General features: G+C 37.4%; 1 protein-coding gene across 6 annotated transcripts in view; it reads left to right on the forward strand.

Moving 5' to 3' along the window:
* The first annotated feature begins 2,214 nt into the window (after positions 1–2,214).
* The window catches only part of ARHGAP29 (Rho GTPase activating protein 29), a 49,427-nt gene continuing 28,143 nt past the window's right edge, over positions 2,215–23,498 (forward strand). For all 6 annotated transcript variants that reach the window (XM_033516364.1, XM_033516365.1, XM_033516369.1 and 3 more), the window contains exons 1-2: positions 2,215–2,575; positions 23,280–23,423. In XM_033516364.1, coding sequence (XP_033372255.1) covers positions 2,314–2,575; positions 23,280–23,423 — 406 coding nt within the window. In that variant the 5' untranslated portion in view covers positions 2,215–2,313. The remainder of the gene's footprint in view (positions 2,576–23,279; positions 23,424–23,498) is intronic.

A 23,498-nucleotide genomic window follows, 5' to 3' on the forward strand; every position in this document is an offset into this window, starting at 1 on the left:
CCGGGGAGATTGTGCTGGGAGAGCAAATTTTTGAAATATCTGGCGCTTTAGTTTTTTTATCTTTTTTTTTCCGTCTGGACGGGCAGTGGCTCGCTGTGAGGCAAAGGAGTCTGGAGGCGTTTATAGCAAAGCTGGTGGATGCTTTTCGTTTTCAAAGCCAGAGTCTCCTGAAGAAATATGAAACACTTCTCAGTAATGAAAGGCATGTGTTCTGGGAGGGAAACGTTCCCCATCTGCCTTGTAACGCAGGAGGAACAGACGTAAGGGCTAATATTTACGAGGAAAAGGTGCCTCCTTATGCTAAGCTGCTCAGTTTTGGTTTTCACAAGTTTTTCCCGCTTAGAAACACTTGTCATCACTTTTATAATTTTCAAAGTGGTGGCATTATTGTACTGCTTGTGCAAAAAAAGGCAGTATTTCTAAAATAACACAGCTTTAAAAGCATGGACTTGCCACCGGAACAGGTCTAACACATCATGCTACTTAAAAAGTTGACTCTGAACCTGGCCAGACTTAAAAGAGGCATGTCTTTTAAATAATATGAAAATCTTTCTCGATATAAATAGATATCACACTTGTTAGGAGGAGAGAAGGTTATATGTCTTGTTTTGCCTTAATTGCAAGGTAGAATTGCAAAATAGCTTTGTAGCCATGAGAATTATATGTGGGAACAGAAGAAACTTGCTTAAACACTGTTTAATGTAAACCTCACTTCAATCTACTTGAGGTGTTTGGAATTGCTTAATTATCTGCATTATTTGTATAGTGTCATGAGTGCTCTTGTATGTACTGACTTTAAGCAGTAAACAGAAATTAGAGTAGTTAATTTGTGTTAAATTCTGAAGTTTTTTTCCCTCTCTCCCAGCACACACTCCCTGGAAGGCCTGCACATTAATTACAAAAACAACTGCTTTGACCACGTTTCCTCTGATATTTTTAAACTGCAAACAGAAATAATGGAAAAATAATTGAAGTGTATTAGAGTAATGCCTATTGAAATTCTTAGTGGGAGTGTTCAAAGTGGTAAAGGTGCTACTTCAGTTGGTGCAACCAAACATATGCAGGAGAACCCGTTTTAACCTGTATTTTTTAGTTCATAATAACTTTTATTTTTAGGTAAAGTAATTGAATTTAAAGGTTTGCTGTAGATGTGTCTGTAACCCATGTTTGCTTTTTAACTGTTGTGTTCCAATTTGGATTTTGGTTGTTTTTTTTTTTCCCCTATGGTGTTTACACTATGGTGTAAACACTGAGAATTTCTCCTGGTGTTGAGAGAACAACAGCAGGCGCTGTGGGAGCTGCTGGAAGTGTACCTGACTCTGCCACCTGCAGTTTGCTTTGAAATCCATCGTTTAACCTGACATGACAAAATTTTCAGTAGCTTTCTTGTTCGTTTTTTTTTTTCCTAAAGGAAAGGAATGCAAGTAGTCTCCTGGTTTATACTCCCCCAGATTTGTGCATTTTTTTGGTGGAACTTTCAGGGCAGAGCAACATTGTTCAAGATAACTGCACTGAGACTTGCAGATAAACTTCGATACTAAAATATTTTTTCATTCTCTTCATTTTTCTGAGTCTTTCTGTTGATTGCCTTTCATATTGATAGATAACAAGCTGAAGAGCCCACGTAACTACTTTGAGCATGTTTTCCTTTCTGAGACACACTGTGATAGGCAATGGTTTCTTGCTTGGCACACTGCACAAAGAAAATTCATCCTTTGACATCAAGGCTGTGTATTAAGACAGTGTGTATTAAGAGACAGGATACTGAGTACAGCTTGGTGGTTCATGCAAGAGGGGATGTTGATCATAGTCTGTATCATATCAAGTGTTTTTGTGATTTTATTCAGTTGAAGTAACATTTAATAGTAAAGAATAGGTCTTGGTAAATGTAGAGCATGTGATTTCTAAATATTCGTGGAAGAAACTTCACATGGAATAAGCATGAATCATGATTAGCTTTTAAAATAATTTTGGCATGCCATTGATTTCTTTTTTTCTATGCAACTTTTTTCTATGCAACCAATTTCTATCTACCTGCTGTACAAATTTAAGTAACTTCAAATAGTCAAAGCCTTTATGGTGCTCAGTTTAGCATTTTTATCTAAAGCAGTGTCATCTTGAAAGAAGTTTTGCATCTTTTCGGTACAAAAGTATTGCTTCGCATATATTTCTATACTAATCAGCATTTTTCCTTCTCTCCCACCTCCTTCCCCCTCCCCAATTTTTAAGGGTTTCACCTTTGGCTTGTCCAATGGACATCAAGTGACAGTGAATGTTGACTGCGGGAGCTCTACAAGCACAGCGGCTGCTGGGATGTTGCGACAGAACGGTGGAAGTAACAAGCGTGGTTTGGGATTAGCCCGACTGTCTACCTCCAACTTCTTCACCATCTCGAGTGCAGGAAACTGGGGAATGGGGCGCAGCACCAAGAGCAGCTCTCTGAGCAGCATTAGCTCCAACTCTGACTGCTATGATAATCCTGTTGTGGATCCAGAATATATCATGCAACTGGTGAATGATGTCAGAAAATTTGCAGATGTGCTACTTTATTTGAAGGAAGCCTTTCTTTCAGAAGGTGTGTCAGTTGTTCTTAATTCTTAGATTTTCTGAAACTCTTAGCAACTGTATTTGTATGTTTTAACTAGTGTTTGCTGTGGTTGTTTCCCCCTGCCCTTTACCTTCACCATTTATCCTCCCATCCTCTTCCCTCCCCACCCCCAGCATGATGATTACAGGAAGTGATGGGTTTTAGTTTGGGTTCTGCATTTCCTCACCAGAACAGTGCAATCTGTTTCATAATCAGAACAAGGGAAAATAAGCTCTTAGCAGGCTGTCTAGGCTGATGCTTAAATTGGTGAGACCATCGGCTGATTAGTTTTTTAACCACTTGAATCTTTTTTGTTATTCCAAACAATTCTATTACTATTTTGGTTATGTTTCAGTTTTTGAGGCTGATTTGGTTTTTGAAAGTCTTCCACAGTAGTAGTTGGGAGTTTTAAGGTAGAGTGTAACTACACCGTCTTCCTTTGCAGGTATTTACCATCTTCTGCCAGCAGGTGGAAACTGCAAATTTTCTTGCTTGCAAGAGGTGTGCGTTATTGTGTTCCTGTTCCTTTTGGGAAATTCCATTAGTCCAGTTTTGATCATCAGGAGGAAAACTTTGATCTAAATTTTGTGGGATTAATAACGTAAATGACGGCCAGAGCAGTTTTTTTATAAGATGTCCTGAGTGCTGAACATTTGCAGCCATCTCTGTGCACACAGTTGAAATACTGCTGCTAAAATGTGTGTGAACAATTCTTAAAAGACCAATAATTTGACACTAGTGATCACTTTGTGTCCTCATAGTTTTTGCTGAGTACGCAAGCAATGAGGATGAGCAGAGTTATTTGTGACATTGGGTGTCTGGTGCCTACTGAGAATGAAATCGGCATCCTGTAGGAAAGGCCTATCAAAGCACTGAAGTGTTCCCATTGTCATGCATCAGTAGTTAATTACTTGTCAGTTTAAAATTTTGAGCTCTAAAGATCCAGAAAAAACTAACATGGAAAGCAGGAGTTGTCATTTTATAATATAGTGAAGCAGTGTTGTCCATTTAAAAGATTTATCATTTATAAAGGAAAGATGTTTCTCTTCCATAGTTGGGAGTGTTCTTTTTGACCTTTGTCCCCATAATATAGTGAGCTATGTAATGCTGGCCTTGCTTACCGCTGGCTGGAGACAACCTCCTGGAAGCTGCACACTTTGGTTTGCATTTTCTAATGTTTGGCAAATGTTCAAAATTGTCTGTCCAAAACCTAACAAAAACTTACTAAGATGGTTGAACAGACTTCTTGCACATAACATTCTGGTTCATAGTGCTTGCACCTTACCACTATCCTGAAATTAGTTACATTGATTATTTGAAGATGGAATCAGTTGCAGGGATAGGAAATTATTATTCTTCCTTTTTGGAAGGGTTGCATCAGTGAGTGTTGATACTTGCTTGGTAAGCATATCTAGGGACTTCTGTAGGTCTTTCAGCCTCTAACCACTGTTCCCGCAGCTTCTGCATCAACTCTTAGTTGCTGTGTTGCCTCTCTGGCAGATTTGTCCAAACTCCTGATGCACAGTAGCCTCAGGCTTGGCCATGTGGCTCCTAGTTGTCCTCATTCTGCTGCTGGGGTCCTGCAGTGGTTACCAGCTGATTGCCATGGGTGTGTGGCCTTTAGTGTCATACTGACCAATGCTTGTATTCCCTGTTTGTGGTACCTGAGCTACCAGGGAAGAGCTCAGAAGTTACTCACCCATAGTTCACTTAGCGTTCCTCTGATGTAGTGATCCAATCTTGGATGACACATCTAAGAGATTTTGGGTTATAATGTGTGTTTCTGTCTAAACTAGAATGTAAGTGCCTTGGGATTGCAGACTTGAACTGTGTTTTGTTATGGTACCAATGCAAGTTGATTTGTTACATGAAGAATAAGTTGAAATCTCTTGAAGGGAGTATTAGATAAATTAAATGTTCTATAGATTTCAAGGCTACTTCTCTTTGCATTCCTTATGCTAATATGATTTAATTTCTTACAGTAGTCTCATTGTTATAATGCTGAATACATTTTTGATACCCTTCAACAAAGGGAAACCTAAGCCAACAACCAACTAACCAAAGCACCCCAAACCAGCAAACAAAACACTCCAAATGTAACTGTAGAGTTGAAAAGTTTGACAGCTGTTTGGACATAGGGAGCTGCAGTTGTCTCTTGTATTGAGTGAAATACCATGGGTTCCATACCCTTCAGTTCTTGCTGTCCTTTAGGCCTTGCACTCACTGGATGTAACATTCTGTTATTAGTAATCTAATCTGAGGCATAAGATCAAGATATTTTACCACTGTCTTCATTAAAGGAGAGCTCTGGGAAATTTTTGAACCTAGGTCAATGAATCCAGTGCTGTTTCTCAAATTTTGTATGTAATTCTGATTGATGACAGGGAAGCACTGATGCAATTGGTGCATCAGTCTCTTGGTCCAGTCTTCAGCTAAATTTCCAGATGAGCAAGATTGTCATGTGGCTAGTACTAGTAAGGACAGTTGTTGTCATTGTGTTTTTGTGCTTGAACTGAAAGGTTGTCTTCAGTTGCAGCATTTGTACTTTATGAAGTGAAAGATAATTTAAATTTGTTGAAAAGTCTCATAATAAGTCAATCTTCCTTTTCGGATAAGAAGAAAATGAAAACAGTTCCCTAGCAATCCCTGCCTGGAAGATCAGACTTGAGAGTGTATGTTGAATTAATACCTAGAAGACTCAGATAATTTCCTATAATTTGTGCTGTTGTTATTGCTGTTCATTTGACTGTTCAGTTTTATGGATGGCACTGTTTTCCTGGTGTGCCCCAGGTTTACTTCTTTCTGTTTTAATGTACATCCCAAGTACAAACTGTTAAGACAGAATGGCTTGAAAGCTGGTGAGTTTTCTTTGTGCTTTGAGTTCCAACATTAGCATTTCAGCTATCGGCTGGGAGTGTGAGAACTTATTGTTGCCTTCGACTTACACCTCTCTTAGGACACACAGGGAAGTGCAATCTACAGGCTGGAGACAGTCTGTGGGTTTGAGAGTAGTGGCACTCAAGAAGTAACTTCCTATGGTAAAAGCAGTTTTAGGAACTGAATTGTTGTTTGCTTCCCATGGAGACCTGATGAGGGCTTAACAACCTGACCACAGTATTGAAAATATGAAAGATTTTAAGTGTGTGAGGTATAATTAAGGTAAATCCTGTAACTTGCAGAGGTTAGTTCTTGTCCCAGACATGCAGGACCTAATTCTTACAAACTTCTGTTAGAGAATCTACCAGTTCAAAAAAACATTGCTTACTGTATTGATATGCAAAGTTGAGAATCTGTTGAATAGGTATTTATGTATGAGGTTGGTGACTACAGTCCAAGCTGCATATAATTGTTGCTTTAAGTAAATGATGTTACTGTGTGGTCTTTGCTAAGATGAAATTCATTTTCTCAGGTTTAAAAAGACCACTCAAAAGAATATTTAGGACACAGTAAAATATCTTCTAATTATGAACTGAAAGTATTTAATCTTTAAACAGTGTATAGCAGCTTTTGCTTGTATTGCATTAGAGAGGGAGAAAGCACTCCTGTTTCCCTACTCTGAAGGTACTTAGCTACTTGTTTTGTGACATCTGCTACTTTTTTTTTTTTTAGGAATATAATATATACTGTAAGGTCTGCCCTTGAGACTGTGGGAAATACTGTATTTCATTATGAATAGCTCTAAGGGTAAAATTTGCATGTGGTTTAAAAGTGCAGGAGTAATTACATTTTAATATGTAGTCTTCTTGACTGTACTTCAAGAATACATTGTGGAAGTTTTGCTTACTTTATCACAAACTTTGAAGTAATCTTCAAAGTATGAGATTGTGTCCTTCATGTGGCTAATTCTGCATCCTTTTAATGAGCAAAGCTTTTTCTTCAATTTCATCCTATCTTCAACAAATGTAAATTGTAGTTCATTCTAAAATGTTAGTATACTCTTTTCCCCCAGGTATCTTAGAACCAGAGTAGGAAGATAACGCTATTATCTTCCATCACAGATTTCTCTGAGAGTCAGAATGTGTCTGATTTTTTTAGACAGATTTTTTGATTCGGGGTTTGTTTTTGCTAGGGGTTTTTTTGTTTGTTTTCTGTTTGGTGGGGTTTTGTTGTTGCTTTTTTTTTAACTGAAGCAGAGGCGAAAGTACTGCTGAAGCGGGATGGCCTGGTCAGGAATGTTTGCATTCTCTTTATAATAGCACCAATACTTTGAAAAGCATCAGGAATGCTACCTGACTTGAAACCTATCAGGTTGTTATTTTTGAAGGATAAGATACTCACCTCAGTGGGACAATTCTAAAGGTGTCTCAAGGTAAGTAGTTTCCTCAAAATGAGTGACTTGTAATCTCTAATGACTTCAAAACCTTCTTATAGCACCATGGAGATTGGTGTTAATCATGTGCTACCCTAAAAATGAGAAGCCATTTATTGAATATAGTGCCTGAGGCTCAAAGGTGAATGATTTCTCTTCAGCACTTCCTGGCTTGATAATGTATATTGTCCGTATTTTTAGTACGATTAAGGCACTGCAGTATTTCTGGCATTTCATTTTTTATTTCCTTATTTTCTTATAGCCTAAAATAATAATGTCTTTTTCTGAGGCAGTGTTCTTGAAAGTAGATTAGTCCTGTTTTGCTAGGGAAAACCTGAAGTCATTAGTTTTTGCAGTGAAGATTGCAGATTGAATTTATGATAATTTTTTAATACTAGGTGTAATTTTGCTGTTTGTTCTTTATTCCAATTTTGATGTTTCTCAATGAAAGGTGCTGTCTTTGATACACCTTAAACTGAATGTATTTACCTGTCTAATGACACCTCATACTATGAATGCTTGGTAGGTGGGCAAACCGCTCTAATCAAGGATCTGATAAAGTATTTTTCTTTGCAACAGTTTCTGGAAGTAACATTTGGGGGAGTTTTTTATATTTGTTTTGATTTGAGGACATTTGGACTAATGTCTTGTTTCTGAAGGACACAAAATGATTCACACAAATGCCTCTCGGTGTCAGAACAGAAAAGCAGAACCTTTATTCTCTGACTCCAGTATTTATAGATTCTTGACAATGACCAGGGATTGGATAAATAAGTTACCACCTTCCCAAGCACACTGGTCATGAGAAACGTCCATCAAAAGACATTTCTTAGAAGGAATGTGCTAAACAACTTATGGTTATAGACATTTCATGGGAAAGTAACTAAAACTATGAAAACATGATCAGAAGGCTTTACTTTTCAGGGCGACAATGTCTTTGGACTTTTCATGGAAGATGGTGCTGGTTTTCTGTTGGGTAGTATTTTGTGTGATAAATAAAAAACTTTTATGAGAAAAGGGAAAGTAAAATGCTGTCAGGGTAGCTAACTTTTTGGAACTGTGAATACATAGTGATTATCAAATGTGTAAGCAACCTGCTTATGAATTATTAAATGACCTTTGAGAATTGCTAGAAAAAGGTGGAGGAATCCATGTAATTTGTAGCACATTGTTTCTCTTATTTCATATACCACAAAAAAAGAAGGAAAACAAGCTAATAACTAATATTACAGAATTAAAAATACTTGAGGATGCTGACAAATAGTCTAAAGTGGAATTTTGATGTTTATCACTTCCAAAATCTGTCAAAGTGTAATATGCTTATAGTATCTGAAGAATAATTCTGTGATTTATTATTAAAATATAATTTTTTTGTACTTTGTAGCTCTATTCAAACTTGATCCAGAAGGAACTATAACTGCATGTTTAAAATGCATTTGCCTGTAATCAGATTGGTCATCCTCTTGCTTGAACCAAATTAGGTTAAAAGGTGAATTCTGACAACTTGTATTTGCTGCTTTGGATGTTTTTGTTCCCGTGGCAGTTAGCAGAGGTGTCCTTGTGAGCTGCAGTAGCAGGGAGGCCAGGACTAAATCAGGCTGGGGCAGCTGCAAGGAGTAAGTTCTGACGTGATGCTGCTGAAATTGCCTTTATTTTCCCCTCTCCATCAGCAGCTTAATTGTTGATACAGTTCTGTAACTGTTTAAAATCCTCAAGGTGCATCTAAAATGGTTCTTTTCTTGTTATAAGACTTGTTATATTTGGGGCTTTGTTTTAAACATGCCAATAGTCTATTTCCACAGCAGTTTCTTTTCCATAAAGGAACTTCTACATGAGCTTCTGGGATCTCACTGTTTTTTCCTGACACTGGTGGTAGTTCTCTGGTGACTGCACAGCAAGCCATGTTTTGGGGACAGGTCTACCTGAAGACTAGTCCTAGGAAGACAGGATCTAGTTTTTAGCCAGATCAGTTCTGTTTGCTGGCTGTAAGGTTGTACTGAGTACCAGCAAAGAGGTAGAAGGTGGCTGGCAAAGGAACAAGTTGCCAGAGGTTTAAAATGGAGCAAGACTATGAGACTCTAGGCATCGTTGGTGTGGCCATCCAGTCTAAAACTTGTGTCAATTCCTTTGTCTCCTTTATTGAATGCTAAGTTTGACATGGGTATATGAAAGGTGGGGTGGTGGTGGGGAGAACAGCAAGCAGAGAATGCCCTTTGTTGATGGCAAATTGCCCATATCACCTTAGCACTAAGCTTTTGGCACACTTGAATTTGACAGTCATCTTTTAAACTTACCATTCTGAAACCTGCTTCTTACATGCAAAGTGGTATCTGCTTCCAGTCTGGAAATTCCTTAGTACACCCTTTCACATATCTCCAAGTAGTAGTCACTGCTAAGCAGAAGTTCAGTCAGTCTGAAACTGAAATTTTCCTTTCACAAATCTAAAATAGTCTTTCAAGCTAAAAGTAAAATTATTGCTAAGAACTGAAATGTAATAGTAGCGACTTTTTTTTTTTTTTTAAGAGCTTCTCATGGGTTTTTAATGGCAAAACTCAGAGGAAAAAAATGAGACAGGCTGCTTCTCTTAGTGTAGCTGTAGGACCACAGCAAGCCAGAGACCCCCTGGTCATTTTCCCATGCTTCCTTCACTTTCACACTGTTCTTTTCTGGTACCTCTCTTGGATGGAAAGCACTGAGATCTCTGGCCCTGAGTCATGTTCCTGTCCAGTTTCCTCAGACTTGAGAAGTTTTGCAATGAAATGGTGATGTACAGCCTGATTAGAAGTAAAACCACAGCAGTGCAAAAAGAGGTTAAAAAAGTTAATGGGAAGCAGGCATAGCTATGAACCATAGGTGTCCCCAGGAATGTTGCCCTTAATCTGGGAGAGTGAATTTCCCACCTTTTTTTAATTTCACTCCAGATCATCCCATACTCTGTTTTGCCCAAGCCTCCTGTTTTCCGAGTCTGCTGTTTGCAGGCTTTTGTCAGGGAGTTTTGGACTTTCAGATGCTGTGGCCAGAGCCAGAGGAGCTGGGTATTTTGTTTGGTTTTGCAAGTTTGCAATGATACTGCACTGCTTAATTCATCTGCAGTCATGGAACAATTCTTCTGTTTCCACTATTCTGAACAAGAGGAAAAAACCAACCTCCTCTTAAAGTTGAATTCAAGCAAATCTGTGTTCTTCATAGTCAAAGTGTAAGCTGCCTGTTAAATGCTGGTTGCTAGTGTTGGATAGTAAATGCTGTTTCTTCAGTTTCAGGGAAGATCGAAGTTAAATAATAACTTAGTGGACCAGGAGATAAGTTTGTGGCTGATAGTGTTACCCCTCCCCCAGTTGCATACTCCACATTCCTTCTGAACAAATGTTCACTTGTTGCTATAGTGTCTAAGATCAGCAGTCAGGAGGGGGGTGTCTTGAAGGCTCCTGAGTGTTTAACATGTAAAATCAACCCTTATGTTCAGTCAGATATTTTTGTTGACTTAAATAATTAGCATATATTTCTTTAAGAAAATGGAGCTATTTATAAGAAAGCACAGCTTTCATTTATTTCTTTTTCATTTTTATGTTGCTTTTGAAGCAAAAAAAAATGTAATAGAAGGAAAAACTTCATTCTTCCTCCTTTTTGCATTTCTGATGTATAAAAGGAGCTCAAAAACTTAGAGCCTTAGCTGGAGTGCTAATTAGAATTAGCTTCACTTTCCATCACAGCAACTAGACTAATGGAACTGAAATTGCAAGATCAGCAAGATGAAAGGTCACTAGTGAGGAAGAGGATGAATAGTCGTATTTTCATTTTTGAAAGTAAAGCTAGGCTTTCAACAACAAAAATTTTTCTAATATAGTTTGCAGCTTAAGGAACAGGAACACTTGAACCAATAAACAACTTGTATCTCTCAAAGAACTCTCTTGTCATGACTGAAAGATAAGATTTGACCCATATCCAGTCTAAATCTTGTGTTCTAAACAGCAATTCCCATATACATGTAGGGGCTTTCATGTTTAAAAACAGAACAAAAAATACTTGCCATAAATGTGTTTCCCACTCTTGATGAAATGTATTATAATGGATCCTCAAAAATACTCAATTTTCTCATTTTGCTCAAGCATCAATTTATCAAAGTTTCAGCATAAAAGAACATCAATACAAATAATTTTTGTGTGCCTGACAGCATAGAGTTAGCAGTTGTAATTGTCATCTTAAATGACCTTGACTTCATTAAGGTTTCATAGACTAAACCACTGCTTTTACACCAGTTTTGTTGGAAGTGGTTGTTGTTCCTATTTATGTAGCTAGGTCACAGAAGCTGATGTCTTTCTTAATTCTGAGTAAATGTTCATCTAATGTGACAGTTTTAGTGATTTGGTTGTTAGCGCTAATGTCTTGGTAATGGATTAGAGTTAGAACAGCATGGCAGGGTAGGAGATTGGATACAGAGCTTGGGCCTTGATTTTTGTATAGGCTTGTTTCCCTTTTCTCAGGAAAATAGGGATTTTATGGGGACTTATTCCTTTGTCTGCCTAAAATGCCCCTTTTTATGGAAGGTGACTCATGTAATGCTGTAGAAAATACTTATGTTTGAGTTGAACTTTCATCTTAATGACATTGGTTACAGAAGAGTGTAACTGCGAAACCTAGGACTTGAGGAATTTTCTTTTGTAGAGTCTGATTTAGCTGAACAAAAAATTTTTCCTTTTCACCATCTTTTTCTTTAATAATTTCTTGGACTAATTTTTAAAAGTATGTATTAATTCTTACTTGTTAATTAGTTATTTTTAGTTGATAAACCAGTTTTAATCCTAAGTTAACAAAATTTACCTCTTCAGTCTTGTTTTCTTTGTCATGACTGAACCGCTTCAGGTATTTAAGCTATTTTAGTATACAACACATTCCCTTTTTGAAATATGTTTTCTCTGCTGTGTATAACTTGGGTTCAGGGCCTACCGGGTGGGTGTGGCAGTAATTCATGATGTCAGTACAAGTTCTGTTCGTGCTACCTAGCTATGAGACACAGAAGGCACACATGGGCTTGTGGATCTTGCTACGCATACATGCTAAAGGGAAGGGGAGGTTCTTATTTTGGAAGGAATAAGGTGTTCTTCTAACTCTTGCAATATCTCAATCCTTTCCTGGTTTTAGAAATCTGCAAGATGAGAAAGACCTAGTAAAGAAATTTCAGCAAAGATGCATTAAAAAATGAAAATGAAAAAATAATGGAAAATGTCAATTGTAGGATTGTAGATCAGTAAGTTGCAGGGAGTATTTTTGTATGGTGGAATTAAAGCACTTTCCTACCTTTTCTAAAAGAGGCTTTGACATCTTTAGGACTTGGCATTGTAGCATTTCCAAGTTCTTCTCTAAGTACTGTATTTAAATTTTCCTATTTTATGCAGGTGTGATTGTTTTAGGGCTCTGTATTGTGAGGGAAGGTAGTATCTCAGTTAATGTTCTACTTTTGGACTGCAACTGTATTCTTAGCTCTACCTTTTTTTAAGATCAGATGCCACTGAAATAGTTAAGAACATGGTATTCCTGAAAGCATTAACTTAAAAGACTGCTCAGTGTTCACAAATTCATCTTGCTGTTTTACTGTTGATAGTGGTATGAATGGGTTCTTTAGTAGAATGCTTTTCTGTGGGGTTTTTTATTTGTTTTTCCTGTGGACTTTTTATTTCATTCATTATGCACAGGGTATGTAAGTTATTTTCTTCTACTGCAACTATGGAACTGAAAGATCTGTCCAAAAGTTGTCCAGTGCTGATAAGTGGGAAAAAAAGTGTTTACTGGAATTACTAAAATGGAGGTGCAGAGCAGTGAAGACTGGTGGCCAAAATGGGCTGTGGTCTCAACTCACAAGTAGGTTATCTATTCCTGACAGAAGAGCAGTTGAAGGAGGCAGCTTTTCTGAGGACTAGTTCTGTGTGCTTTGTTCTGTGTTGAGTAAGCTGCAAATTGTTTATCTGAAAGCTTAGCAGCACACGTGAATTGTGATAGTTGAGTGAAGACAGTTTGTGAAGGGCTTTGAAAAAGTGACTGTGATAAATAGCTTATGCCAGTGGGGAAGAAGGGGAAACTAACAGTAGACTTCAGACTGCAGAGTGGTCAGATTAAATGCTTTCTGGTATTCATGTTTAAGCCCTTGTGTTAAGGACAAGGAAACAAATTCAGCAAGCAATGGAGAACTCCTTCTAACTGTAGTTGGCTTCAGATGATGACTAGACATGAGATTTTAGAGAAGGTGGCTGTGAACTTAATTAGGAAAGAAAGCAATAGGTCTGCAGCACATGAATTTTTGATCTAGAATTTACTACCTGGAATGACAACTTGAGTGATACTAGGGAGAAACAGCTGGGTAAATCCAGAACTACAAAAGCAAATGGATTCTGGTGTTTCTCACCTTTCTATTGCAAGGTATTTATGGAGAAATACTACTCTGTTGAGAATTCATGGTGAGATGTACAGTGAATTACTGTTGTCTTAAGTGCAAGTGCCAGCATGGCATCAGTTGCTGCCTTAATGATAGTGTTACTCTGTTTTCTCTTTTTTACAAAATCTTCAAAAATGTTTGGTGTGAATTAACTGATATCAAAACTTTATATTGCAGTGGAGATTTCCTGTTCCCAAGTCTAGTAAATGGGAAGATTTTTAAAGTATATCCTTTGGACCATTCAAGTGGCTCAGTCACCTGTGAGTTATACAGTCAGGCTTTACTCTCTTGGGTGGTTGTTTCAGCAGGACATCAGTGAAGGAACTTCAGATAATCTGTAATCCTTTATGTTCACCAATTTTCTAGGCAACTAATGTTACTAGCTGCTGCTTTACAGATTTGAATACCACTTTAAGTTGATTTTTAAGTGTAACTTTTTTCTTCTAATCAACAAACCGGAAATGGACTACTATCACATCCTACAGCAGTCCATAGTACTGTTTAAAAGATCATTTAAAATAAATGCATGTAGTAACATACCCCTTGTTTAATACCATATTATCTCCTAATCCTGGCTTTGTGTGGCTTTTGAAAAATAGGTGGGCAGGCAGCAGTAAAATACTTCACTCAGTCAGTGGCTTATGCTAAAAGTAGAAGCAGCAGGCATGTAGAACAAACAGCATTTTAGACTGAAATTAACATGAGTTAAGTAGTGTTTGATAATCTCTCAATGTTGGTTACCAAAAGTTGAATTTCTTTTTTTTAGAATTAATAAACTGTAACTTTCATACTGTCCTTTCTGTGTGCCAGTTTGATATGGTATGATCAGCTTGCTGGAGATTTTAATTTTGTGATTTGTTCTTTTTTTCAGAAAATTTGTGCTGTAAATGTTGAGTGAACATTGCTTCACGTACTTGCAGAACCAATATGCAAGAAATAATAGTTGCTTAGAGCATGAGAGTTCTTATTTTATTTTAACAGTACCTTCCATTGGCAGCTGTTCAGTCTAGTGACTGTTTGACTAAGTTTTAGTGAAATATCCTTGAATAAGAAATAAGTAACTAGTCACTACTAGTGGTATGGCTGCCTTTCCCAATGGGTATGATTGTTTGTGAACTGTGACTGATTAGATTTATTGCTAATGTATTCATACTAAAGAATATAGCCTTATGTCCACTTGACCATTTGGAATTCTAACTTAAAATGTGTTCTCAAACTGCTGAAGCATTATCCTCACCTAGCTTAATTCTTAATCTCTGGGAAGATTCAGGGAAATGAACAGTGACTAAAATAGCCATGTAGTGCTTTTTACTCTCATTTGTCAGAAACAGATAAGCAAGGAAACACTAGCAATTTTTGTTACTGGCTTCTAGTCTCTAAATTTTGGTTTAATAAAAGTTTAAAATATTCTAAAGATTAAACTGTGTGGCTGAATACATCTGGGTTGGTTGACTGGAGTCTCAAGGCTAGTAAACAAAAAAGTTAAAGGCATGTAGTGTACAGCATATTGAAATAGATTAAAAGCTGCATTGTGGTAGTTTGTTTTTTTTTTTTTGAGAGACTTTCTCACTTTAACAAATGGGGACTTCATCTATGAATTTAAATGTGAGACGAATGTGAAGTAACAACTTTTCTGCTAATGTTAGTGATGGCAAACCAACAAAAGGAAAATATGTAACTGCTTTCAGTGTAGGCAAAATTATAAGAATTTGATTATTCTGATGTATTTTGCATATATACCTGTTTTATTGACTTTTTGAAAAGATTGTTTTAAGACATCTTTATTTGTGTAACTTCAATTTCTGAGAATTAATTTAGTCTGTGTTTGCTCTATATATGCAGTCAAGAAGCACTTCTTACAAACATCTTGACTTCACAAGTACAGAATTCGTCCATAACTAAAATAGGGTAGGAATTTTAGCCCAGTTTAATAAAAAATAAAAACCACCACATCTCAAGGTCACATCAGAGGCTAATCAGGATGGTTAGTGGTTGAATATAAATGGATAGATTACTGTGTTTTGGACTATCCCTGATAGCAAATGACAAATCTGAAAGGGTTGTTTGGGCATTTGTGGTACATAATAAGAAGTCATTGTGCTAGCAAACTTAACCTGGAAGGATTTGGGATAGTTTTGTGTTCTATCCAGGGATATTGTTTCTGCAAAAACTGTAAGCTTGCATATTCATAGTGCTTATTTCAGAAAGTAAAGACAGAACTTTTACTGTTAAAATTTAAAAAAAAAAAAGCGGCTAAGTGCCAGGTGTTTTTTTTTTATTTTAACCTAAATTTGTGCACCTGACTTTAAGAGCAAATTTAGTAGTTTAACAGTAGGTAGACAATTGACTTTCCAAATGTTAAATGCTTTCTTGTATTGCAAAAGCATCATTTGTGTGGAATAACTGAAATGAAACAGTGCTACTTTTTATAGTGTATTCAGTGAGGTGTTTGCAGGAAGTCTCAATGCATTCCCAATGAACTGGGTCAATATACTGCTCTTCTCATAAAAAACCTTACAAAACTAAGGTTTTTATTTCAAATATAGAGATTAGAGTTACTATTTTTATTGCTTTATTTTCCTCATTCCTAATCAAACTTCACATGTCCCTAGATTTTTCTCATCGAAATAATTGCTTAACTGATTGTTCTTCATAGTGATTTTATGCTGCGATATGATGTAGTTAGAACATTGGTTGAAGTACATTTTACTAAAGACTATTAATTTAGTGTGGTTTGTTTTAATGATGCCATGACAACACGGGTTGCCATGATACTGGTGAACAAAAAGGCCAGGACTGGCTATCTTGCTAATTTGGAAGCTTCAAGTACTATGTTTCTTGACAGAGGGATGGATAGGTAGCTTCTTATTCTGCATTTGCACAGGGTAGAAAGGTGATGACTTCACCAGACCTTTTTGCAGCTTACAGCCTTGCTAGAAATTTTGCAGGAATAAATTCTTCCAGAAATTATCTGAGTTTTTCAGTGATTTAAAATGTTTCTTTCCTTACATCTGCAGCATGTAGCCAAATAAAGGGAGAAATATGATAGCTAAGGCTGTTGCTTTCCCATCACTCCTGAGCTATGACCACCAATAACTATCTCTACCACCATTAAAAGAAAAAGTTTTGTTCATTTTATATCCATACAATCAATGAAAATCATGTCCAACTCATACGTTTACTGCCTAAAAAAAAAACCTGCTTTGACAGTAGACCAGACAGCAGGGCCATAGATAACTTTGCTATGGTCAAACCACAATCAATGTAAAGCATGTTTTCAGTGTGTTTGATTAAGTCTTCTGGGCTTTTGAATGTGGCAGTGAACTCTGTGAAATCAGGCAAATATGCCAGGCTGTTAATCATGTTAGAATTGGGCTGACAGAGAGAAGGACAAAAAGAAAATGATGAATTAATCTGGGACTGTTTGCCAAACTGCAGATGTAGGAATTAGGTGATTTCCACACAGTTCACTGTTGTGTGGTTGTTTTGCCTACTCTGTGATGCTCACTGGGAAGTCTCATAGTCTGGATCAGGTTCAGGCCTGAGTGCTGACAGTGTCCTAGTATGCAATATGGACATAGATGAAGATGATAATAATGTGATTTTAGATTAAATCTGTTTTACTGTGGATCAGTTTCATTCCAATGCAAATTATTTTTTCCCTGCTCTAGGTGGCATTATGAGTGATACCACATAATCCTTCTATATAATGTAATAGAAGCAGGATATAATTTACCTAAAAGTCAAAATGAAATTTTTAGTAAATAAGAGTGAATGGTCTCTTAGCCAGGATATTGGTCTTGCATATTGAAATGCTGGTTACTCAGGCCTCTTTCTTAATCCTTCCAAGATGACAAGTAATGAGAAGCTGACTGCATTCTATAAGGTGAAACTTTGTGGATTCAGTATTGGGGAAATCGCTTTCCCGTTTGTGTGCTTGTTCTCCCCACCATCCTTCAAGAATATTTCGGCCCGTTTGTCCTGAGAGAGGTTAGGATTTATGGAGAAGATGTGAAATGGTGCTTAAAATTGGAATTCAGATTATTATATTTCAGTCAAAGGGGAGGTGAAGGACACACACTTCATCTGATCCCAGGAGAACAGATTTACAAAGGGATTCGTAAAATGAGGACTAGACCTAGTGGGGATGATGGCTACAATGGGCATTTAGAGGTTCTCATCAGTTGCATTTATTCTACTGGAAATGTCCAGAGTGAGTTCTCTGTAGATGCTGATTGTAGTGAAGGCATAGTGTGTTTATGGAGCTAAATGGAGAAAATATTTATGCAAAAATCCAAATTACCTTGTTTATAGTAACATTTTGACAAGTGAGGTGATTTTATGTAGATTTTCCTCCAGTTGAAAGAGACTAGTCTGGGCATATAAACCTGTGGCTGTAGAGAGTAAGCATGATAAGTTGTTCACACTCTGTAATATTTTTGAAAAGTATTTGAATGCATGAAATACCTGATCACATTTTCTAATTGTAAACAGCTCCTAGTGGAAAGCTGGACCTTATTACATGTTGTGAACTAGAATATCTGCTTTGACAGTCTCACATGCATTCTGACTCAAAGACTTTTGTAGGGATGTGTTATTTTTCAGTTGTTTTATCTAGGCTGCTACTCTTTTGTTAGTGAGACCAACTTCCGTTCTAAACAAACTTTCAGCCACAGCAAAACAATAGTTGTATTAGTGGTTTCCCTTCTTTTAGGACTGGTGGAAATTGGGTAGTAGAGAGAGAGAGTCTGCTGTTGTTAAAAGACCTAAATATTCCAGGTGAACAAGCAGTAAGTAGAATTGCATGCACATCTCCTGTATGGGTCTGAATAGCAGTGTAGTGGGGAAAAGACTGTTAGTCTATATTTAAACTTATCCTGACAAATATTTGTTGACATAAAGAACTTCAGAAATGTTTGGGCCAGTAATAAATCAGGTCAGACAAAAGAATGCCAGCCAACTGACACAGCAGTGCCTTTCCTGACCGTGTGTATTGTGACCAGCCCTGCCTTGGCAGGGAGGGTGACTGGTGCTTACAAGCTTGATGAGCAAATTTGATTTTGTTTTGTGAATAAAATCCATAGCTGTAAGGACATTATTACTTAGTAACTTACTAAACAAACACTTCACTTTGAGAAATATGTAAAACTAGAAAATAGGTAGATATGCTTTTACATTTAAGAAGCATGAGCAGTTATAAAATGTGGTGACCAAAACCACTGGGGAGTGGGATGCCAGTGACGATAGTGTGCTACTGACTTGGCAAACAGGCAAACTTTCCGGCTGCTCTGTACTGTCATTCTTGTATATTAGACTTGTCAGCTTTGAATACATGCTTTTTAACCCTGTTGTCTCTCCACTGCTACAGACCATACTTCTGTTTGGGAAGAGCTTGTTTTCAGCTCTTGTAAATGACAGTTCAAGCCCTAGTGAAAGATTTTTAGATAGCCTACTAAACTCTATCCAAGCCTTCCCTGCCCACCCCCCCACCTCCCCTTTTCAGTTTTAAGAGCTGGTTTTCTCCTTTTGAGAGGTAGGGGGCTGACTCATTCCTCCAGGAGACTGCAGGAAAGTAGTCATCTGAGAGAACAGCTGAACTCAAGTGCCCAGAGAGGGCCTCTAAGTGTTGCAGGGTCACTGGCAGTCATGGCTTTAGACTTCTGTGGATTTTGCATTTTATGCTATTAAGCTTGAGAGGGGTTTTAAAACAATGTTGCATCCATTGGTGGAGAATTTCATGCTAATTTCATGTGCCTCAATGAATGTGTACAGCAATACAAAGGACAGAAGAAAAACTGAAAGTAAATAGTTTTTGAGTACTTCAGTTAGATTGAATTGCTGCAGGAACTCATTGGAGACATATTTCCTTGTACATTCCTTTCACTGTATTTGCTCTACTGTTGTTTTGGTCTCAGCCATTTTCAGACTTCTTACCATTAAAACTGTGTTTCTGTTGATTTGGCATATTTAGACTGTTTTGCTACCTGAGGTTTCTAAATCTGTCCTGAACAGGAAATCTCTGGTTTAGTGTCTGTTTGGTCTCAGTTATTGTGAATGTAGTGTAGTTGTGGTTCCTGATGACTTCTGCCCCCACCTCTCCCCAAGCACCACTTGTTACAGACCTTTTGTCTTCTGGAGGCACAGAAACAATGTTTCAGATATTTTGTAAACAAATGATACAGTGATGGAATACAAAGAAATCTCAGTTGGGTGTAGCCAGATCTTTGCTTTTGAGAGTACAAATAAGTAATCTCTTTCTTGAGTGCATTATTTTAGTGATAGTGTTCTCCTGGATGATATTATAAACATTTAATTCAACTCAGTGGTTGTTTTCCACTAGCATTTCCCTTTGAAGCTTGTTACTTCTGTTTCAGATTTGAAGAGGCTTGTGTCCACTTCAAGATTTTTCCTTTGTTTTTCCCCTTCTCACTTATTTTGCCTTTCCCCCAGCTCTATTGTTCTGGCAAGATATATTATCAAATTTTAATAGTAAGAAACTGCATTTTGGGATCAATTTTGCTTTAATTAGTCTTGGAGGGGTGGTGCTTTCTGTTTTCACCTAACATACAAGGAACCCTAAGAGACTTTTTTGACTTCAAATGACAAGTCTGTAGTTGTGAGTCACACTGAAGTCCCAAGAATGAATCATGCTGTTTGATGTATGTCTGTGTTAGACTCCTTCCTGACCACTCTCAAACTGACAATAATCTGTGGATTGGTTTGGCTACTTTATGGCCTTGTTTCCCCTCCCTTGTGTTTTAGGGTTCCAGACATCTACCCACCATGTTGCCAAAAGGGTCTGGCTATAGGGTATGGGTGTTCTGATCACAGATTAGGATCTCTTCTCTCAGAAGTGACAGACACAAGTGAGCATCTGTCTGGCAGAAAGCAGGGACACCATCATCATCTTGACTAGGCAAGAGATACAGTTCTGGTCAGAAGGTGCCCTTGTGCTGACCATCTCTAGTCCATTGACCACAGTATTCATGCCCTTCATGTGAGGGCTGCATGTATCCTGGTTAGACAGAGACAGCTGATGGGAATGGTTTGTGGCATATAGTCTTCAAATACCTTCATAAAACCCTATCTATCCCAACCCTGCCAATAAAAAGAATTAGTTCTGATGAAAGATCGTGAAGTATTTGGCTACCTCTGGAAGTCTGTAAAAGTAGATAAGATACAAACTCCAAAGATTGCCTTCATAAAATTTCAGAACTTAAGTCTGCACTAGACATTTTTTAATGAAATAATTTGAATTACCTCTAAATATTAATATCCTAATTCTTGAAGATAACGTATGTTACTGTGATTTTAAGATATATTTTCTGTGTTGTCTGATCCACTTTGAGTTTGTGGGCATCAGTACAGCTATGTTGTTTGTCATTTCCATCACTGCCTTTACTGCCTGGTACTCCCAACAGCATTTATTTTTGCATTGATGGAGTACAAATGATGGATTAAAGCCTGAAGGTACCATTAAAATGATTTGTTTTCATTTTGACAGCTATAAAATTTTTCTGTCTGTGAGAAGATGGCAATGGCCATACTGGCTTAGGCTAAAGCTGTGTCTAACCCATCATCTAAGCTCTGATGATTGCCAAAATTGAATAGCTAGAGAAGAGTAAAAATGAGGCTGGCCATGTGCTCTGAACTGTTTTTGCTTAGTAGAATTCTTGAGCTGTTGCAAGTTACATTGGTTTTGTACAGTGCTTGGTAGTTCAGCAGAATAAAGTGTGGAGTAGTTGAATGAAAAGTTGTGAAGACAGATTCAAAATGAATTCAATTAATTCAGGCACAGCAGTTATGTTTCATGTGTAGGAACAGCTGTGGTGCAGCAGTCATGGGTGCTGGGGAACTGGACTGCTGAAAGCAGCCAGTCTGGTCTAGGCTCTGAGCAGCAGCATCCACAGCTGTGCAAGGCACAGAACTCCCAACCAGACCTACCAGGGCATTTATTGACTCATTAGTAACTCACAGGGAAACTTAACGTGTCCAGTGTCTCCTTGTTTCCACGTAAACTTCTTGTGTCGATGCTGTGTTTTGGCAAGAAAGTCCACAGGTCTCTTACATGAGGAATCACCCTTTTCTGTTTTTAAACTCCTGCTTGCTCACTTTAATCATCTGAGGTGTGTTACATAGAATTGAAAGAGATGGAGAAGGAATTGATTCTACCTGGTATTTTCATGTCTTTTTAAATTTTCTAATCTTCTTTCTTATCCCCTATAAATCATTTCTTATCCAAGATTGCAGCTTCCACTATTGTTGCTTTCGTGGAAATTGCTCCAAGCCAGGATTTCTTTCCCCATTAAGTTCCAAACTCAGAGCTATGGTATGCCTTTGTATCAATGTGCGTTTGTCATCAACAGCCTCTGCTGCTGCATTAGCTTCTGCTAATGTGGATGCACAGAATCATGGCCATGTCGAGTACCAGGCTTTTGACATTCTTTTTGCTTAACTGTGCTTGAGTCAGTTAAAAATCATTATATGTAGGTGTGAAGTATAGTAGTTATGAAGCTAAAGCCACAACTGTTGTTGGTTTTTTAAACAAGTTACTTAGAACTTTGCTAATTTACAGCTGTGCAAGATGGATTTTCCTAGACTTTTGTATGTCCTGTTACAGATAGAGCTTCCTTGTCCCACAGGAAAAGTGCTGGTGAATGGTAGATGGTTTTACCTTAGTGTACTTCCTGAGTCAAGGCTTTTTCCTTTGACAGTGTATAAGCCAGTGTGAATTGAAAAAAAAAAATCTCCTTATATGTGACATGTAGAGGAATAAAGCTTGAAGCACAGCAGTCCTTAGGAGGCTTGCTATTGTACCTGGTACAAACATATAAAATTCATGTGTAGGCCCTGCACACCTGACAGCAGTGATCTACTGTACTGATGTGTCATGTTGTACTATGTGGATTCCTCAGAAAAATTTAGGTGCCTGTAGCCTAAATGTAATGTCTTGTCATCAGAAAAAATGGCTCTGAGTTGAAACTATTCTCTGAGTAACACTAGATCAATTTGCACTGTACTGTAATTGTCTGTATTGACCTGTTTGTTATCATGGCCACAGACAACACAGAATTGCTCTGCTCAGTGGGGAAGTGAGTCAGCTTGTATTAGATCCTCTTTTTCTTTTTCATAAGCTAGACTTTCCTGAATTTGAAAGCTTTTTACCACAACTTGCAACGCAGCACTCTAGCACATGAGAAACTTTAATTCCATGCACCAGCACCTCTTCTGTGACAGAACAGATTGTGGTTTAACCTGTGCTATGGATGCAACAAGAAGTATTTTTTAAAAATCTAAGTTGGGTTGGGATTTAGAGGCACATAGCAAGAGGCATATGCTATAAAAAGCATTACCATCTTGGAGTGTGTGTTTGAGTATTTTTCTGATTTGGCCTAATTTAGGTGTTCAGCTTATCAGGACTGACATGCTTAAAGACAGACCTTTTTAAAACTAGGCTTGTATACTAAAGATTCTTAAGATTTTGCTGATTAAAACTAGCCAACATTTGCCAGAAATTTAATTTACAATCATACAAAAATGGTGTTGAATTTGTATTAGGTGAAGAATTACTTAATGAAAAATCAGAATCTGATTTTGTTGATACTTTCATATATGTAATTATCAAAATGGTGGTTGATGAATTTACATGAGAAAAAGATAATGGCTTAATTTAGAAACCTAAGGGTATTGGTGTAAAATTCCCACCCCCTTTATTTTTGAAGTATACTTGCTTGACTTTTTGTGAGAAATAAATTTGTGTAAATGATGTACAATATTGCAAGTTTGCTATTGGCAGCTGCAATTATAACTATATTTTTAACAATTTCTTTATTCTAAGTAGGTTGAGCTTCAATATGGCCTAGAATTCCATGCAACTGAATACCATCAAAGTGGTTTTTAATGTGATTGGGTATTAATTCACTGTTTTAACGTAGTTTCTCCTTTACTTTTTTCAGAAAATCATGATGGTCTACATCAAGTAGTACATGAACGCCTGGGGGAGTTGCTACGTGTTTTAAAAGCAGTGATAAATAAACATCAGACTCTGAATTCAGTTGATATTCTTAGTGCTGCAGGAACAGTTATTGCAAAAGTAAAAGGTAAGGAATTACTACCTTTGATATTCATCGAAAATTGTAATTAGTGACTTGATTGACTCTGGCTTGTGGTTATAG

Source organism: Parus major, chromosome 8, assembly GCF_001522545.3.
Source record: "Parus major isolate Abel chromosome 8, Parus_major1.1, whole genome shotgun sequence".
Classification (NCBI taxonomy): domain Eukaryota; kingdom Metazoa; phylum Chordata; class Aves; order Passeriformes; family Paridae; genus Parus; species Parus major.